Source organism: Nelumbo lutea, chromosome 6, assembly GCF_056320005.1.
Source record: "Nelumbo lutea isolate HS-2025 chromosome 6, American lotus-T2T, whole genome shotgun sequence".
NCBI lineage: Eukaryota > Viridiplantae > Streptophyta > Magnoliopsida > Proteales > Nelumbonaceae > Nelumbo > Nelumbo lutea.
Genome location: NC_142689.1, coordinates 42,421,651 through 42,435,295, shown reverse-complemented (window position 1 = coordinate 42,435,295; position 13,645 = coordinate 42,421,651). Strand labels below are relative to the sequence as shown.

The following is a 13,645-nucleotide window of genomic DNA, read 5'->3' as shown; positions in this document are numbered from 1 at the left end:
TCCTGGTTGTACCTACCTATTTCCATCTTTTTATTTACACTTGCAGCTCTAAGGCTTCAAATTTTAGAAAACTTCAGCTATTTTGGAACCCTCCTAGTATCCCGATTGGCCTGGAGGCCCTGGGCCAACAATGGATAATGGTCTTTTCTATGTATTTATGGTATTGATTTTATGATGTATATATCCAAAACCTTGGGAGAAATAATAGTTCTGTCCAATGAATTTTCCTAAATTTGGCACAATTTCACCTAGGGACTATCATGGCTAGACCCCAGCTTTGGGTCTGGGCCAGGTCTGAAGTGTTGAGCCCAAGACTGGCCTAGATATTTGCAGGCCTGATGCAAGAAAACCCAGGCCCAATCCCAGAGATTTGTTGGCCACGCCTGAAGTGTTTAAACCCAAGCCTGGCATAGAAATTTATGGACCTGATGTGACAAAACTCAGGCTCAAGCCTATAAATTGGTGAGCTTTGGAAATTTGCAGGCCTGATGCAACAAAATCCAGGCCCAAGCTCAGAAATTTATTGGTCACATGTGAAGTGTTAAACCTAAACCCAAGCCTGGCCTAGAAATTTATGGGCCTGATGTGACAAAACCCAGGCCTAACTAAGCCTAGAAATTTGTGGGCTGGGCCTGAGGTGTTGAAACCCAAGCCTGACCTAGAAATTTGCAGGCCTGATAGCCCAAGCCCAGAAATTTGTAGGCTTGGCCGGGCCAGAAATGATCACCCCTAGGTTTACCTACATAAAGGAAAAGAAGTTGGTTAGAAAGCACTAGTCATTGAGGAATTTTTCTTTAATCAATTACATGCGTATCAGACCCTTGAGTAGTCTTACACTACACACTCTACAGCCGCCCACACCTTGTTTGGGGAGAAAGAGAAAGAGATTAGATGATGATTCATTGAACCCAAACAAAATCAGAATCTTTGACCTTAAAAAGAAAGATCAAAGAATTTAGTGGTGTTTGACTACGTCCATCAGGGAGGGCTTGGCCTTGCGTCAAGAAGACCACCATTATTTTTAAGTCCATTCAATATTTTCCTCTCCACTAAGTACAAAATCACACCTTTTTATCTATTTATGCTTACACCAAGGACATTTCAGGCAGGAATTCCACTAGTCAAACCCCAAAAACAGAAGCCGATATTGCTCGTTTGCTCAATCCTTTATTATATGCAATAAAGGATGACCAGCTGCACCATCCATACCAACTCCCCATGGTTGAAATTAACAAAAGGAATAAAGACACTATTTGTTCTTTCTGGATCTTTGTGTGGAAATAACACAACAATAGCATCACATGTTCTAATTCAAATTCATGAACCATGATGGCCCATATAATTGTGTATTTTAACACAACATGCACTGTTCGATATAATGGGGGAAAATGAAACCTTAATTCGAAGAAGTGACCAACATAATTGAGAACTTCCCGGCTAACCTTCTCCAACCTTCTCCATCATTCCATCTCGTTAATCAAATGTTGACATTTGAGTTTGGGGCAGAAACAGGGTATGATCAAAGATTAAAATATGATACGACATCAGTATTAGTCTGAATCAATACAAGATACACTATGACTAGTAAGATATACATCCAGTCATGCGATAAATACAGGTTAATATTGGTGCGTAGGTATCAGTCGGACCAAACCTCTTATCCAAAAATTGCATTTATTAAGATTCCAACTCAAATCCTGACACTTACACCACTATGCAATTAACGTCATAAGCCACAATGCCATCATGCAACTTGTAATATCAAGTAAAAAATATATATTTTATTATCTTTATCATTAACATGCAACCTAAATAATAATATATGTTAATGCTCAAAAAGAAAAAACTTAAAATAAAAAATAACATTAAAATTAGTATTTTATAAATATTAATGAAGTAAACAATCTATCAAATTTACATTTATATCAAAAATTGTTTTCTACTCTCAAAAATTTATACTAATAAAAATATTAATAACAGAATAATTATTTTAGTACTTAAAATTCATAAGTTTGTACATTACATGTATCTTCAAATTTTAATATATTTTTTTATAAATTATTCATAGATATTTTAATTTAGACTAAAAAATAACATATTTATTATTTATAAAAATATTTTTTTTACAAAATATTCAAGAATATTATATTAAGTTGAATTTATCAAATCCACTAATTTAAATTTATACAAAAATGATTTGTTATTTCAGAAAATTTATAGAAATAAAATGATAATAATTGAATCGTTACTTTAGTAATTAAAAATTATCAATTCATATGATATATATCTTAGAAATTTTAATAATTTTGCTATATTGTCAATTAAGATTAAAGTAAAAATATGATAATAATATATATATCTTAGAAAAATTATGAATTTCATGTGATAATAATTTTGATATTATCAAACATTTTAAAATTTAATATTTAATTGACTTTTTTGTTAATGTTGAAAATTTAAAATAAAAAAATAATTGCTATAGTAATTAAAATATAACAATTGCATATGTTTTGTGTCTTTGACTTATAGAATTTAACATAATAATGGTTTTGTGCATGTTTTGTTTTGTAAAAAGTATATAATATGAGTCTTGGACTCTTGATTGATAGATTATCAACAAAATTATATGATATTTGTGTATCTTGTTATATTAGTAATATATTTCTTTATCATTAAAATATACAGTTGTATGTATTTATTATTTATTTGTGGCTATTTTCACTTTTAGGCTATGTTTGGTTTGAAGGAAAAAGTAGGGAAAGGAAAGGAAAGGGAGGGAAACCTTTACAAAGTTTACAAACCTTGTATAGATTTCTTTACCTTTTCCTTCAAACCAAACATGGCCTTAAAGTTAGTGTAATTGATGTATTTATGAAATTTGTATTATTTTCCTAACGTATCTATTTGTTTTCATATCTTTCGTCTGTATCCATGCGTTTCTAAAGCGTATCTATATCTGTATCCATATCCAAACTATCTAATACGATACCCAATACCGATACTTTAATCCTTGGGTATGATAGGGTATTTAATTGAAGTAGTTATTCTATCAATTATTTAATAATGATAATCTGAAAGGGAATGATGGATATGGTCATGTGGAGACCAAGAAAAAGATTCCTTGTTATTGAACAATTTGGCTGGATTCGGTTGTTGTAATCTTTTTTGTTTTTAACATGTGAAGATATATGCTCAATGCTTCTCAAATGGGATTTACAGTTATTTTTATGAAGGATTTGATGTTTTGAATAGGACATAAAGCCTCAACTATAGAAACTAAGGCTCCATTTGGTTTATGGTTAGTTAGGATCAGAGAATTGAAATCTCCTAGAATTAGAACCAGAATTGCCTATTTTGGATGTTTGTTTGGTTCATACAGGAATCAGAATTTGATTTTGATGTTGTTTTGGTTCATTTGGAGTTGGAATTGAAATCAATTAAAGTTTTCAGTTTTGTATTTGTTTAATTAATAATAATCATAATAATAATAATAATAATAATAATAATTATTATTATTATTATTATTTTATTATTTTATTAATATTAAGGTTCAGGATTTTTATTCTTTGTTAGGAGTTCTTTACTTTTGAGAAACTCTAGAATGAGAATCCCATTCCTAAGGATTTCAAAGGGGTACAAATACATATATGCAGAGTGAAAAATCTTGTATTTTATATTATTTTGCACGTATTTATACATACATATTTGCATTTATACTCTTTCCAAACTAAACCTTAGGCTGCGTTTGGTTGCAATGCAAACACAAATATGTACACTACATATTTTCCCATTTTTCGGTTCATGAATGCAAACACGGTTCACATTTTAAACCGTTTTTGCATTCATCCTATTTGTTTGAATTCGGTGCAAAGGTGTGGGCCAATCATTAAATGCTCCAACTAACTTATGCTTCAATTCCTCAACTTTGGTCAAAAAGTTAATTATCAAATGAACACAAAATTGTATCCAAAAAATAGGTACAATAATGCTCTGATAATCATTACTTTTTTACGTTTCAAACAAACGCTCGCAAACGTGAACCGGGGTGCATAAATACCCCGGTTCAGCATTTGTATCGCAAACAAACGGATCCTTAGGCTGTGTTTGGTTGCAATGCAAATAAATTTGCATTGATGCAAAATCATGACAGTGCAAATGATTTGAGTGAAAATTCTGACCTATTTTTTGTTTCAAGTTTTAACTTATTTTGTATAATTACAGTACAAATGAAGTAAATTAAGACACAAAACAGAATAAAGTAAAACCCAGAGTTTGCATTTTTACTAGTGTAAATAAATTTGCACTGCAACAAAACACAGCCTTAAGAACATGACCAATAAAATTTACTTAAGTTCCATCATCAACATTTACTCATAAATGGAACATGTTACCCTCGCAAATACATCACCAAAGCACCCCGTTTTACAAATCAGAACCCAAAGAAAAAGTAAGGTAGAGTGACAAAAGAAACTTTAAAAAATGTGGAGGAAAATATAGACAAGAAATTAATTGGATGGAAGAGAAATAGTTTGTAGAGTGATGTTACTCAAATCATCAATTAACATGATGCGGCAATTCTTGATGAGAGTATTCAAATTTCATAAAAAAAAAAAAAAACGTGATTGAAGATTTTGAGAGGAAGGAGCATACTGAAATCATCAATTCTTGATGAAAGTATTCAAATTTCCAAAAAAATGTGATCGGAAATATTGAGAGGAAGCAGGAAAAAATTTTATGGAATAGAGGAAATAATAGGGGTGTAGACATATCATTTTTGTGCCGTTTAGTCTTTTTGTATCATTTCAAACTTCAAGCATGCTTCAATTAATCTCACACTTAATTTGGGGATATTTTTGGAATTTTACAAAAGTTGGGCCTCAAGGATCAAAGACGGTAGAGCCCAAAAGTATGAATCTAATGACACCAAGAACACCCAAATCCGATACAGTTTACCCCTTCATCTTAACACCCAAAGTCGAATCCGATTTTGATCGTTCAATCAGAGTCATTTTGCTCAAGAACCTCATTTCATATCAAATCAGAAATCCAAGATCATAGGTACATAGAGCCCAAAAATCTAAATCCAAAGACACTAAGATCACCAGATTCTGACACTGTTTACCCATTCATCTTAAGACCCGAAGACAAAACCGATTCTGATCATCTGAACGGAGTCATTTTGATCATGAACCTCAGTTCATATCAAATCAGAAATCTAAGACCATAAGCATGTAGAGCCCAAAAATCCAAATCCGACAACACCAAGATCGCCCAAATCTGACACAGTTTACCCCTTCATCTCAAGACCCAAAACTGTACTGATTTCGATTGTCCAATCGGGATCATTTTTTATCCTGAACCATATGCCACATGAAATTTGAAATCTAACCTTATAGATGGGATATATCTCACAATTTCAAGTCCAACGATGTCGAAATCATCCAATTCCGACACCGTTAACCCCTCCATCTTGAAATCTGATGCTAGATTTGATCCAGGCCTTCCATTTGGAATCCCTTTACCACAACTTCGAACCTAGGGTATCCCACGACCAAACCTTTCTCCCAAACCCTAGAACCATCTTAAAATCCAAGATTTAACCATCTAGGAGCCTCCAATCAATCAAGCCAATCACCTAAACTTGGAATGTCCAATTTAGGTAAATTAGTGAAATCTTCCACTCATCGTCATGATTGGCTGAGAGGATCTCTTTCAAAGCTGTCTTGACAGTCTATTCTCTCAATCAATCTTCTTCCAAAAGCCCTTTAAACATCATCCGTTGATCTCCCTTATCTCCCATCTCAGTCCTCCATTCCCCTCTCAAAAAATCTACAAATACCACCCCCCCTTCTCACATTTTAGACACAATCAAACCTAGAGAGACTACCATACACTCACTAGTCTAGAGAATACCCCCCCCCCCTTCAAGTCCCAAGCAGCTCCAAGCTTCCCTAACCCATATCCAAACTCATGAGGAAACTTCCATCACATCCAAAGAACCCCTTTAGGTCAAGCCTACACACATCCTAACCTAGACACGCACAACCTAACTCAAGGGGAGATCTCTACCCCCATTAACCTAGAGAATACCCCTTTCACGTTTCAATAAGCAGCCCCAAGCTTCTCTAACCCACTCCTACACTCTTTTTCCACCCTCTCATGTCCTGAAAGCCCTCTACATCAGTATTACATTCCAAGAAACACCCTTTGGAAGCTATGAAGCAAGCCAAGGAACATGCTTGAAGATCAAACAATGCAGCAATGATATGACAATTCCTACGGCAGTCTTTTTATACCATTTGGGCCACACATCCAATAATTCTACCCTATCAAAACATCTAAATGTTCTGATAAGAATGGAGAGAGGCTTTCGAATGTATGAATGATGCTGCAGGATACGGTGGAAGAAAGCTGCACAGGTTTTCTCTCATTCTAGGGTTTTTCTGAGTTTCCTCGAACAATAAAATCCGCACTCGGGCAATGAAAATCAGAATACCACATGGTTTTTGTATGCCTACAAAGTAATCAATAAGCAAGATTGGACTTTCAGCCATATGAAGATAAACATGAAATCGTTATTTAAGTATTTTTTTTTTTACTTTTCCCATACTTTTTTAAGCATTTACATACTGTCATGAATCAATCTTTCACTTTCGTTTTGTAGTTATCCATCCATTTCAAATTCCATTGTAGTTTTGTAGTTAGTAACATCCATTAATTTTTCTTAGTCATTGAATTCAAATAGGAATAGTTGACATTGTTTTGCTATTAGCAATGTTGCATTTAGCATTCATATCCATTCTCTTAGCATAAATAGCGTTTTAACCAAAACTTAGTTGCAGCACTTTTATGTTTTAAATTTTAGAATAGTATCCATCATCCATTCAATCTAGTTAGTTTTAAGATCAACCCATGCACAATCATCAGTTTTTTTTTTTCTTTTTTTTATTCATTTAGCATGTACTCTAGCCTTTCCAATTCATCAGTTCTAATTTTTCATTCGGGATTGTGTGTGACTACAATTCACGATGGGTAGAGAGTGGATAGAAAATCAGCAATTGAGATGTGTGACTATAATTCACAACGGGTAAAGAATGGGTAGAAAATCGGCTCCTAATTTTCAGCCTTGTGGTCGACCTTTTATTCAAAACTCATTGCATGACTTCCACTGTCAACATTCACGTTTCCAGCATATAATGAATTTAGTTTGAGAGGACCATAAATCTAGCATAAGCTCATCTAGTCACTTCCCCCTAAGCCCATTATTTTATCTAGTTCAACCCTCCAACCCCCTGATAAATGTCACGATTTCATGTATATTAGTGGTTCAAATTGTAGGGTTTTTTTTTATTTTCCCATTCTTCATAAGTCTTTTTAGATTTAATTCTCTTATTTACAAGTTATTTAATTTCTTGTGGTTTTAAAATTTAATAGAATACATTGCATAGTCCATCACTTAGGATTTCGTTAGCTTTTATCTCCTTAGCAAATAATTAGTTTTTTTTTTTTTTTTTTTAATTCATGTATCCTCCACTCATTTGTTTCAATGATAAGTTAGATGGAAGATAGGAAATGGGAGATCTATCAATTTCTGGACGGATACTTAGGTGGGGGATAACATATTAGCTAATGAAGAGACGAACCCCCACATGGAACAACAATGTAAGGTCAGTGAGTTCATTACGGAATCAAAAACTTGGGACAAAGAAAAGATTATAGAGAAGGTCAACTCCCAACAATGGGATCAAATCCGGGATATTCCAATTTCAACGAGGGATGTGGAAGATAGAATGATTTGGAAACATAATCCAACTGGTGGATATTCTATGAAATCAGCCTACTTTCTCCTGGAAGGACAACTGCAGGAGAATGAGAGAATTATAAGATTAAGGAAAATTTGGATGCTAAGGCTGCGTTTGGAAACCATGTAAATGGAGTGTAAATCTTGGTTCAGGATAAATTTGCACTCTGGTTCATTTTTGCATGTATTTGGCAACATTACATTTATACATTGATAAATGACAGACCAATGCATATTTACATTAATAATAAGATGTAAAAGTACATCAATAAAAAAAGTAGTAAATTTGTATTCGAGTGGGCTTTTGATAAAAAAAGCAGATGCTTTATTGGAATTCATGTTTGCATCCATTACAGTTAAAAGTATGTTTGGTAAGAAGGTAAATTTGTCAGTGCAAAACTAACCCAATTTTGTAATTTATATGAACCATTTTACACTCTACATATTTGCATCATTTCCAAACACAGCCTAAAAAGAGCCCACCCAAAATTCATTATTTTATTTATCTGATAGTAAGTAACAAATTATTGACAAAACACAGACTAAAAAAGATGGGATGCTAAGACGGAGCATAATGCCCATTCTGTGGATATGAAGAAGAATTAAAACACCTATTTCATAACTGTGATGAGGTGAAACAAATTTGGGTAACATTCAGTGAGTCTATTCCCATGCCCACTTCAGAGGAAAGAGTGGAGGTTTGGTGGGACAGGATTATGGATTAGTCAGTCATGGCAAATACCAAATTAAACCCAAAAAAAGCTTGTATCATCAGAGTTAACATCTACGCCTCACAACATCCTACAGTATATCTCCACATTTCTCAATCATAATATCAGAATTAATAATGTCGGTGGCCATCAAGAGATGTTTCCAATACACGACAAAAAAAAAATATGCTGTGGGGGCGTTGTGGGGCACCGATCTGAACTGGTATTATCATGTGGAATATCTGGAAGAGAAAAAATAACAAAATTTTCATGAACAAGACATTTCCCATACTAAGAGACGAATGGAGACAGACCTTATGGGTCAGCTGTAAAGACATAGGCGTATATTCGACAAATGAGGCTGAGGCATTGGCTGCGTTGGAAGCCTACAACGTTGCAGCTTAATTCCCTAAGCATAAGTTTATCATTGAAGGAGATTCTCATATCATCATAGAGTGTCTTCGTAAATGGATAGTGCCACCAATGATTGTTTTGGGCTCGTCATTTCTGCAAATTTCGCGACTGATTGACTAGCAAGCCTGGGTCATTCAATGACTGCATCTGGCCCGAGCCTAATGACATGGACTTCACTACATTTGTTTCTTCGATGCTTGGGGCCATCTCACCAAGCCAAACGCGTCGTTTTAATTTCTCTTGGTGTATTTTTGTTTATTTCCTTTTGTTTTTCTCTTATTTTTTTTGGTTTTTGCTGTTATTTCTCTCAAATGTATAAAAAGAAAAAAAGAAGCCAAAGAAAAAGTTGAAAAGTCGGAATTATAGATTCAGCTTCTAAACAGGTTTCCATCTTTTCAATTCATCATATTAAATGGGAAGTTGGGAACCACATGATTCATCAGCATTGAACAATCTCCCAAACAATTGCACCCAATCACTAAATAAGCATATGATTAAAAAAAGGAACCGACAAATAGTAGAGGAAAAAGGCAAAGCGGCTGTCTGTCAGAGAATACTGGTGCTGTGTTACACAGCACAAAGCAGTCGGCAGGGTCTTTGGCCATAGCCCAAACTCAGTCTTTTGTAGAAAGAAAACAAAACCTGTTTTGCTAAATGTTGCATATGTAGCAAAGGCTGTAATAAACAATTTTACTTTGCATAAAAAATTACTGTTATTCTTTTTTCTTTTTTAACTTTTTTACTAGGCAAATGAGTTAGGATTAATTCCTTCCTTGAACCCAAAATCTTGTGGTTAAGGTTTTTGAATGGTTGTAGGGGAGACTTGGAATCGAATCTAAAAAAACAAATCCCGCCTGATGAAGGCAAGAATTAATCATAATCTATACTATAATTAACATCTTCATAAATTCTATTAATACATACATAAAAGTACTTGGCGGGTCGACACGTTAATATTCACATATCAACAAGTTTTGAAAACCAATATAAAAATAGAACTGTTTTGATCCATTGATTACTGGTCAATCATATTGGAAAATGGGGTCACTGTAACTTTGGAGGAGAAGTTCTAATGCACGTTGAAGACACTGTCTTTATAACGTTATTTACCTCCACTCAGTTTCATTGAATTTGCTGTTGGGTTATAAACAAATCCGTTCCCAGGATACAACAGAGCCTTGGGCGAGAATCTGCAACTAGCAAAATTGAAGAATCTCCAGAGAAACCTTCTGTGAGATTGTAACAGACCGGACTGAGAGAGAGAGAGAAAGTGGATTTTGAATATGTGTGTTTTTGAAGTCTAATTCATGCTCCTTAAATAGTTTATGAAGAGATATGAAGAAAAGGTAGGTACTGGTTCAAAGAAGGCACAGTGCCTTCTCTAAATTGTGCCTCTTAATCACACCCGATCAAATCGTGACCGTTGATCTCATCAACAGTGATCAACGGTCAGCATCGCATTAAAACCAAAGCTGCCATTCGCGAGCAAAGTACGCCTCAACGCGCCGCACACACATGCACACGCGTTGCGCAGTATCAAACCCTCATACTCTCCTCTACTATTTCTAAGTAGTGTAAATCAGTTCCTATTAAAATACTGAAAACAAAACTTATAATTTTTCAATGTGAGACAAGTTCAAAACTTGATTTTATAAGAGAAAAATTAAATTTTCAATCAAATGTGCAGGTGCAATTTCTCATATAATTGACTAATCTGATGAAGACAAGAATTAATCATAATCTATACTATAAGTACTTGGCGGATCGGCACATTAATATTCACACATCAACAAGTTTTGAAAACCGATCAAAAAATAGAACAGTTTTGATCCATTGATTACTGGTCAATCAGTCACATGGTTTTGGAGTCTAAAATCAGACTCTAGTCATGACCGATTCAAAACCATCCATATCACAGTCCCAATTGAAATGCCCAATAACACCCACCATCACATTATGATGATAAAAGTAAAATTGGGGTTTAGGTTGAGTTGGTAAGGATGCAAAAGAAAAAAGAAATAATGAAAATCATTACTAACATATGATGATACCATGAAAGATAATACATTATTTTGCCAGCTTGGTTGTGAGTTGTGACCCCATCATGCATCATTTGAGACTGATTACATTAGATCACTTCAAAGTAGGGATGGCAATACGGTGAGTTCAGAGAAGGTTTTATAAATTTTAGATCCTTTCCGCTTCCTTAAACCTTTCAAGAGTATCTTCTCCAAATCATGCTTTCAAAATCAAAACCCTCTCCGCATTTGAGGGTGGAGCAAATTGGGTTGATGGATCGGGTCCAAAACTTACGCCGGATTTGAGGGTTTTCAATTATTTGATTAAAATATATAGAACACATAAACTATCAATCATCCTATACATAAAGATTCAAAATATTATTAAATTTAATGTATCATAAAATATTATTAAATTAAACACATAATACATAATATCCATTGTCCAAGTGAGGACGGGTTTGGCTTAATACCATGCCCTACCCGTATACATATGGATTATAAAATTCCAAAACCTGGCCCTGCCCAAACACCAATTTTGCCGGCGGGGTAGGGTGAAAATTGTCATCCCAATAGACCCTGTCCAAAGACCTAGGTCTTGTCCTCGTCCGGAGTCAAAGACCTGAAGGCTGAACCATCGGCGCTGTATTTAGATAGCCCTTGCCACAAAAGAAGAATGCTTCAACCCCACCTACTGACTACGGCCCTTATAATTCCGACTCCTACTACTGAGGCCGAGTGTTGCCCAAGCTTTTGGTGAACCCTGCTCTCATCGTCGCCTCTTCATCCTCGTGGAACCCGTCAATCTACGAAATACATTAAGATTCACCAACAGTAATTACATTCGTGTCTTAGCTTCTTTTTCTTTCCTCTCTGCTTCCTTCTTTTATACTGAATATACTGAATGTAATTCCGAGAAACAGAAAGGGAGGAGAGTGGAACTGTGAAAAAGAAAGAGAGATGGATGAAAGAGAAATTTACCCAATGCTCGTCTTCTTCATCTCGGTTAAAACCTTTAACCTTGGGAATCTCTGCAGTTTCATCGCTACGGGCGAATCTTCCACGTACTCTAAGCCTACTGTCGGCTAGTGTCTTTCGACAGGCATACTGGTCAGAGAAGAGCAGAGTAAGGACAAATCCTTATTCAGATTAATATCACGCTCACCATTTCGTTGTTGTTCAAGTTTTGATTACTCTATTGATTCTTGATTAAAGTAAGCGATGTTTTTCTCTTTTTCTTTTTCATTTTTTTATACCTTTATTATCTTGTTGAAATTTCGTTGGTTGCGCTTGCCTCTGTACCTGTCAATCCTCTGTTTCCTTTCCTCTGCACTGTAACGTCCGACTTTGAACCCAGCTTGTTCTGTAAACGAATTCTCTGTGCTTAAGGGGCATGAGGAGAATTGATTGTTTGGCTGCCTTCCTTTGATTCTCTGAAGATTAAATGGAAAAAAAAGGAGAGAGAAAAAAGAAAGAGATGATGTAGTTAGGTTTGACAGAAAGCTCATAACAAAATCAAAGCCAAGAAAAGGATAGTTCTAACTTGTAAATCTCCAGTACTGCAAACCCTTCTCATGGGTACCGATGTTTTACTTTTTTCATTCGAACTCACAGGCTGGAATTGGAAACTTGGGGTTTCCATGAGAGGATTGAAACAAGGTTGGAAGAAACTCGGTTTTCGGTCAAGAGATTGGCTACTGAAGCTCCTCTGCATCATCCCTGTTCCCTTCCCAGTACCATGACCGTTTGAAAAAGTAGAAACTATGCGAAAATTATTAAAATTCATGTAATCCCCCTCCGCCTTCACTCCAAAGTCATCCAAAACAAATAAACCTGGAGTATTACCAACAGCCGACTCGACAGCAGAGGGAACAGAGGTCGTGGGGCTCAGTGATAAATTGTCCAGCTGTTGGCTTGGTGGAGAACATGAGACGATATCATACGGGCTTTGGTGGGTGGGGGGTGATGGGTCGGCCGGAATTTGAAGGCCTGGGTCGTCGGAGAAGGCATTGAGGATATCAAAGGGTAGTTCAGCAAAAGGATGGAAATGCTCCGACAAGAACTGCAAGTCCGCATCGGAGGAAATCATGTCGGAACTTGAGCTTCGAAAGAAAGGGCCACCGAAGAGGAAAAGTTCAGAGGACATCGAGTAAAAGAATTGGCCGTGTAAGCGAAGGAGAAGTCTGAATTCGTTTTCTCTTTGCTTCACTTCTCCGTGCCTATTCTTTGGGTTTGAAACAGAGGACAAGAACTAAGAGCGCTCTGGTTGTGAGATTGGAAGGAAATGAGATTATAATAGGAAGACTGAGTCTCGATGTCCAATTTCTATGCAGTAGACAGAGACAGAATAGACTAGTAGCCTTTTAGAGCGCATGTGCATTTGCATCATCTTTTTACAACATTAAATAAAAAATTAATATGATAGCGAACACCATGGCTGATGGTGCTGAAGATGCTCATCACGTTGTCATATGGGCTATTGGCCTATCAATCGTGATCTTTGGATTGGTGGGCCGTAGACGCCCCACAAACTGCTATTCCTACCTGTGTGCACCACCAAAACAGAATGCCTTCCAAATTCCTATCTGCGTAAAGTTTAAAATCTGATCTCGGAATGTCAACGGGTCAGGTCCAGTTTCCGACCCGGCCCTATTAATTGAAGATGGATGATGAACCTGACCTGGCCTGGTCCATCTCGTATA

At 35.7% G+C, this 13,645-nt stretch overlaps 1 protein-coding gene across 1 annotated transcript; it reads right to left on the bottom strand.

Moving 5' to 3' along the window:
• Nucleotides 1–11,324: 11,324 nt before the first annotated feature.
• LOC148848758 (uncharacterized) lies at nucleotides 11,325–13,330 on the bottom strand. The gene is made up of 4 exons (XM_088948065.1): nucleotides 12,487–13,330; nucleotides 12,200–12,376; nucleotides 11,925–12,050; nucleotides 11,325–11,749 (listed from the first exon to the last, which is right to left on the bottom strand). The coding sequence occupies exons 1-4, from the start codon at nucleotides 13,087–13,089 to the stop codon at nucleotides 11,669–11,671; spliced, it is 987 nt and encodes a 328-aa protein (XP_088804191.1). The 5' UTR covers nucleotides 13,090–13,330; the 3' UTR covers nucleotides 11,325–11,668.
• Nucleotides 13,331–13,645: the final 315 nt, after the last annotated feature.

Coding starts and splice junctions, on each gene's coding strand:
- LOC148848758 (XM_088948065.1), bottom strand. CDS start 13,089: ATGTCCTCTGAACTTTTCCTCTTCGGTGGCCCTTTCTTTCGAAGCTCA. Junction 12,377..12,486: donor GCAGTACTGGAGATTTACAA/GTTAGAACTATC, acceptor TTTAATCTTCAG/AGAATCAAAGGAAGGCAGCC. Junction 12,051..12,199: donor ATTTCAACAAGATAATAAAG/GTATAAAAAAAT, acceptor TTCTCTGACCAG/TATGCCTGTCGAAAGACACT.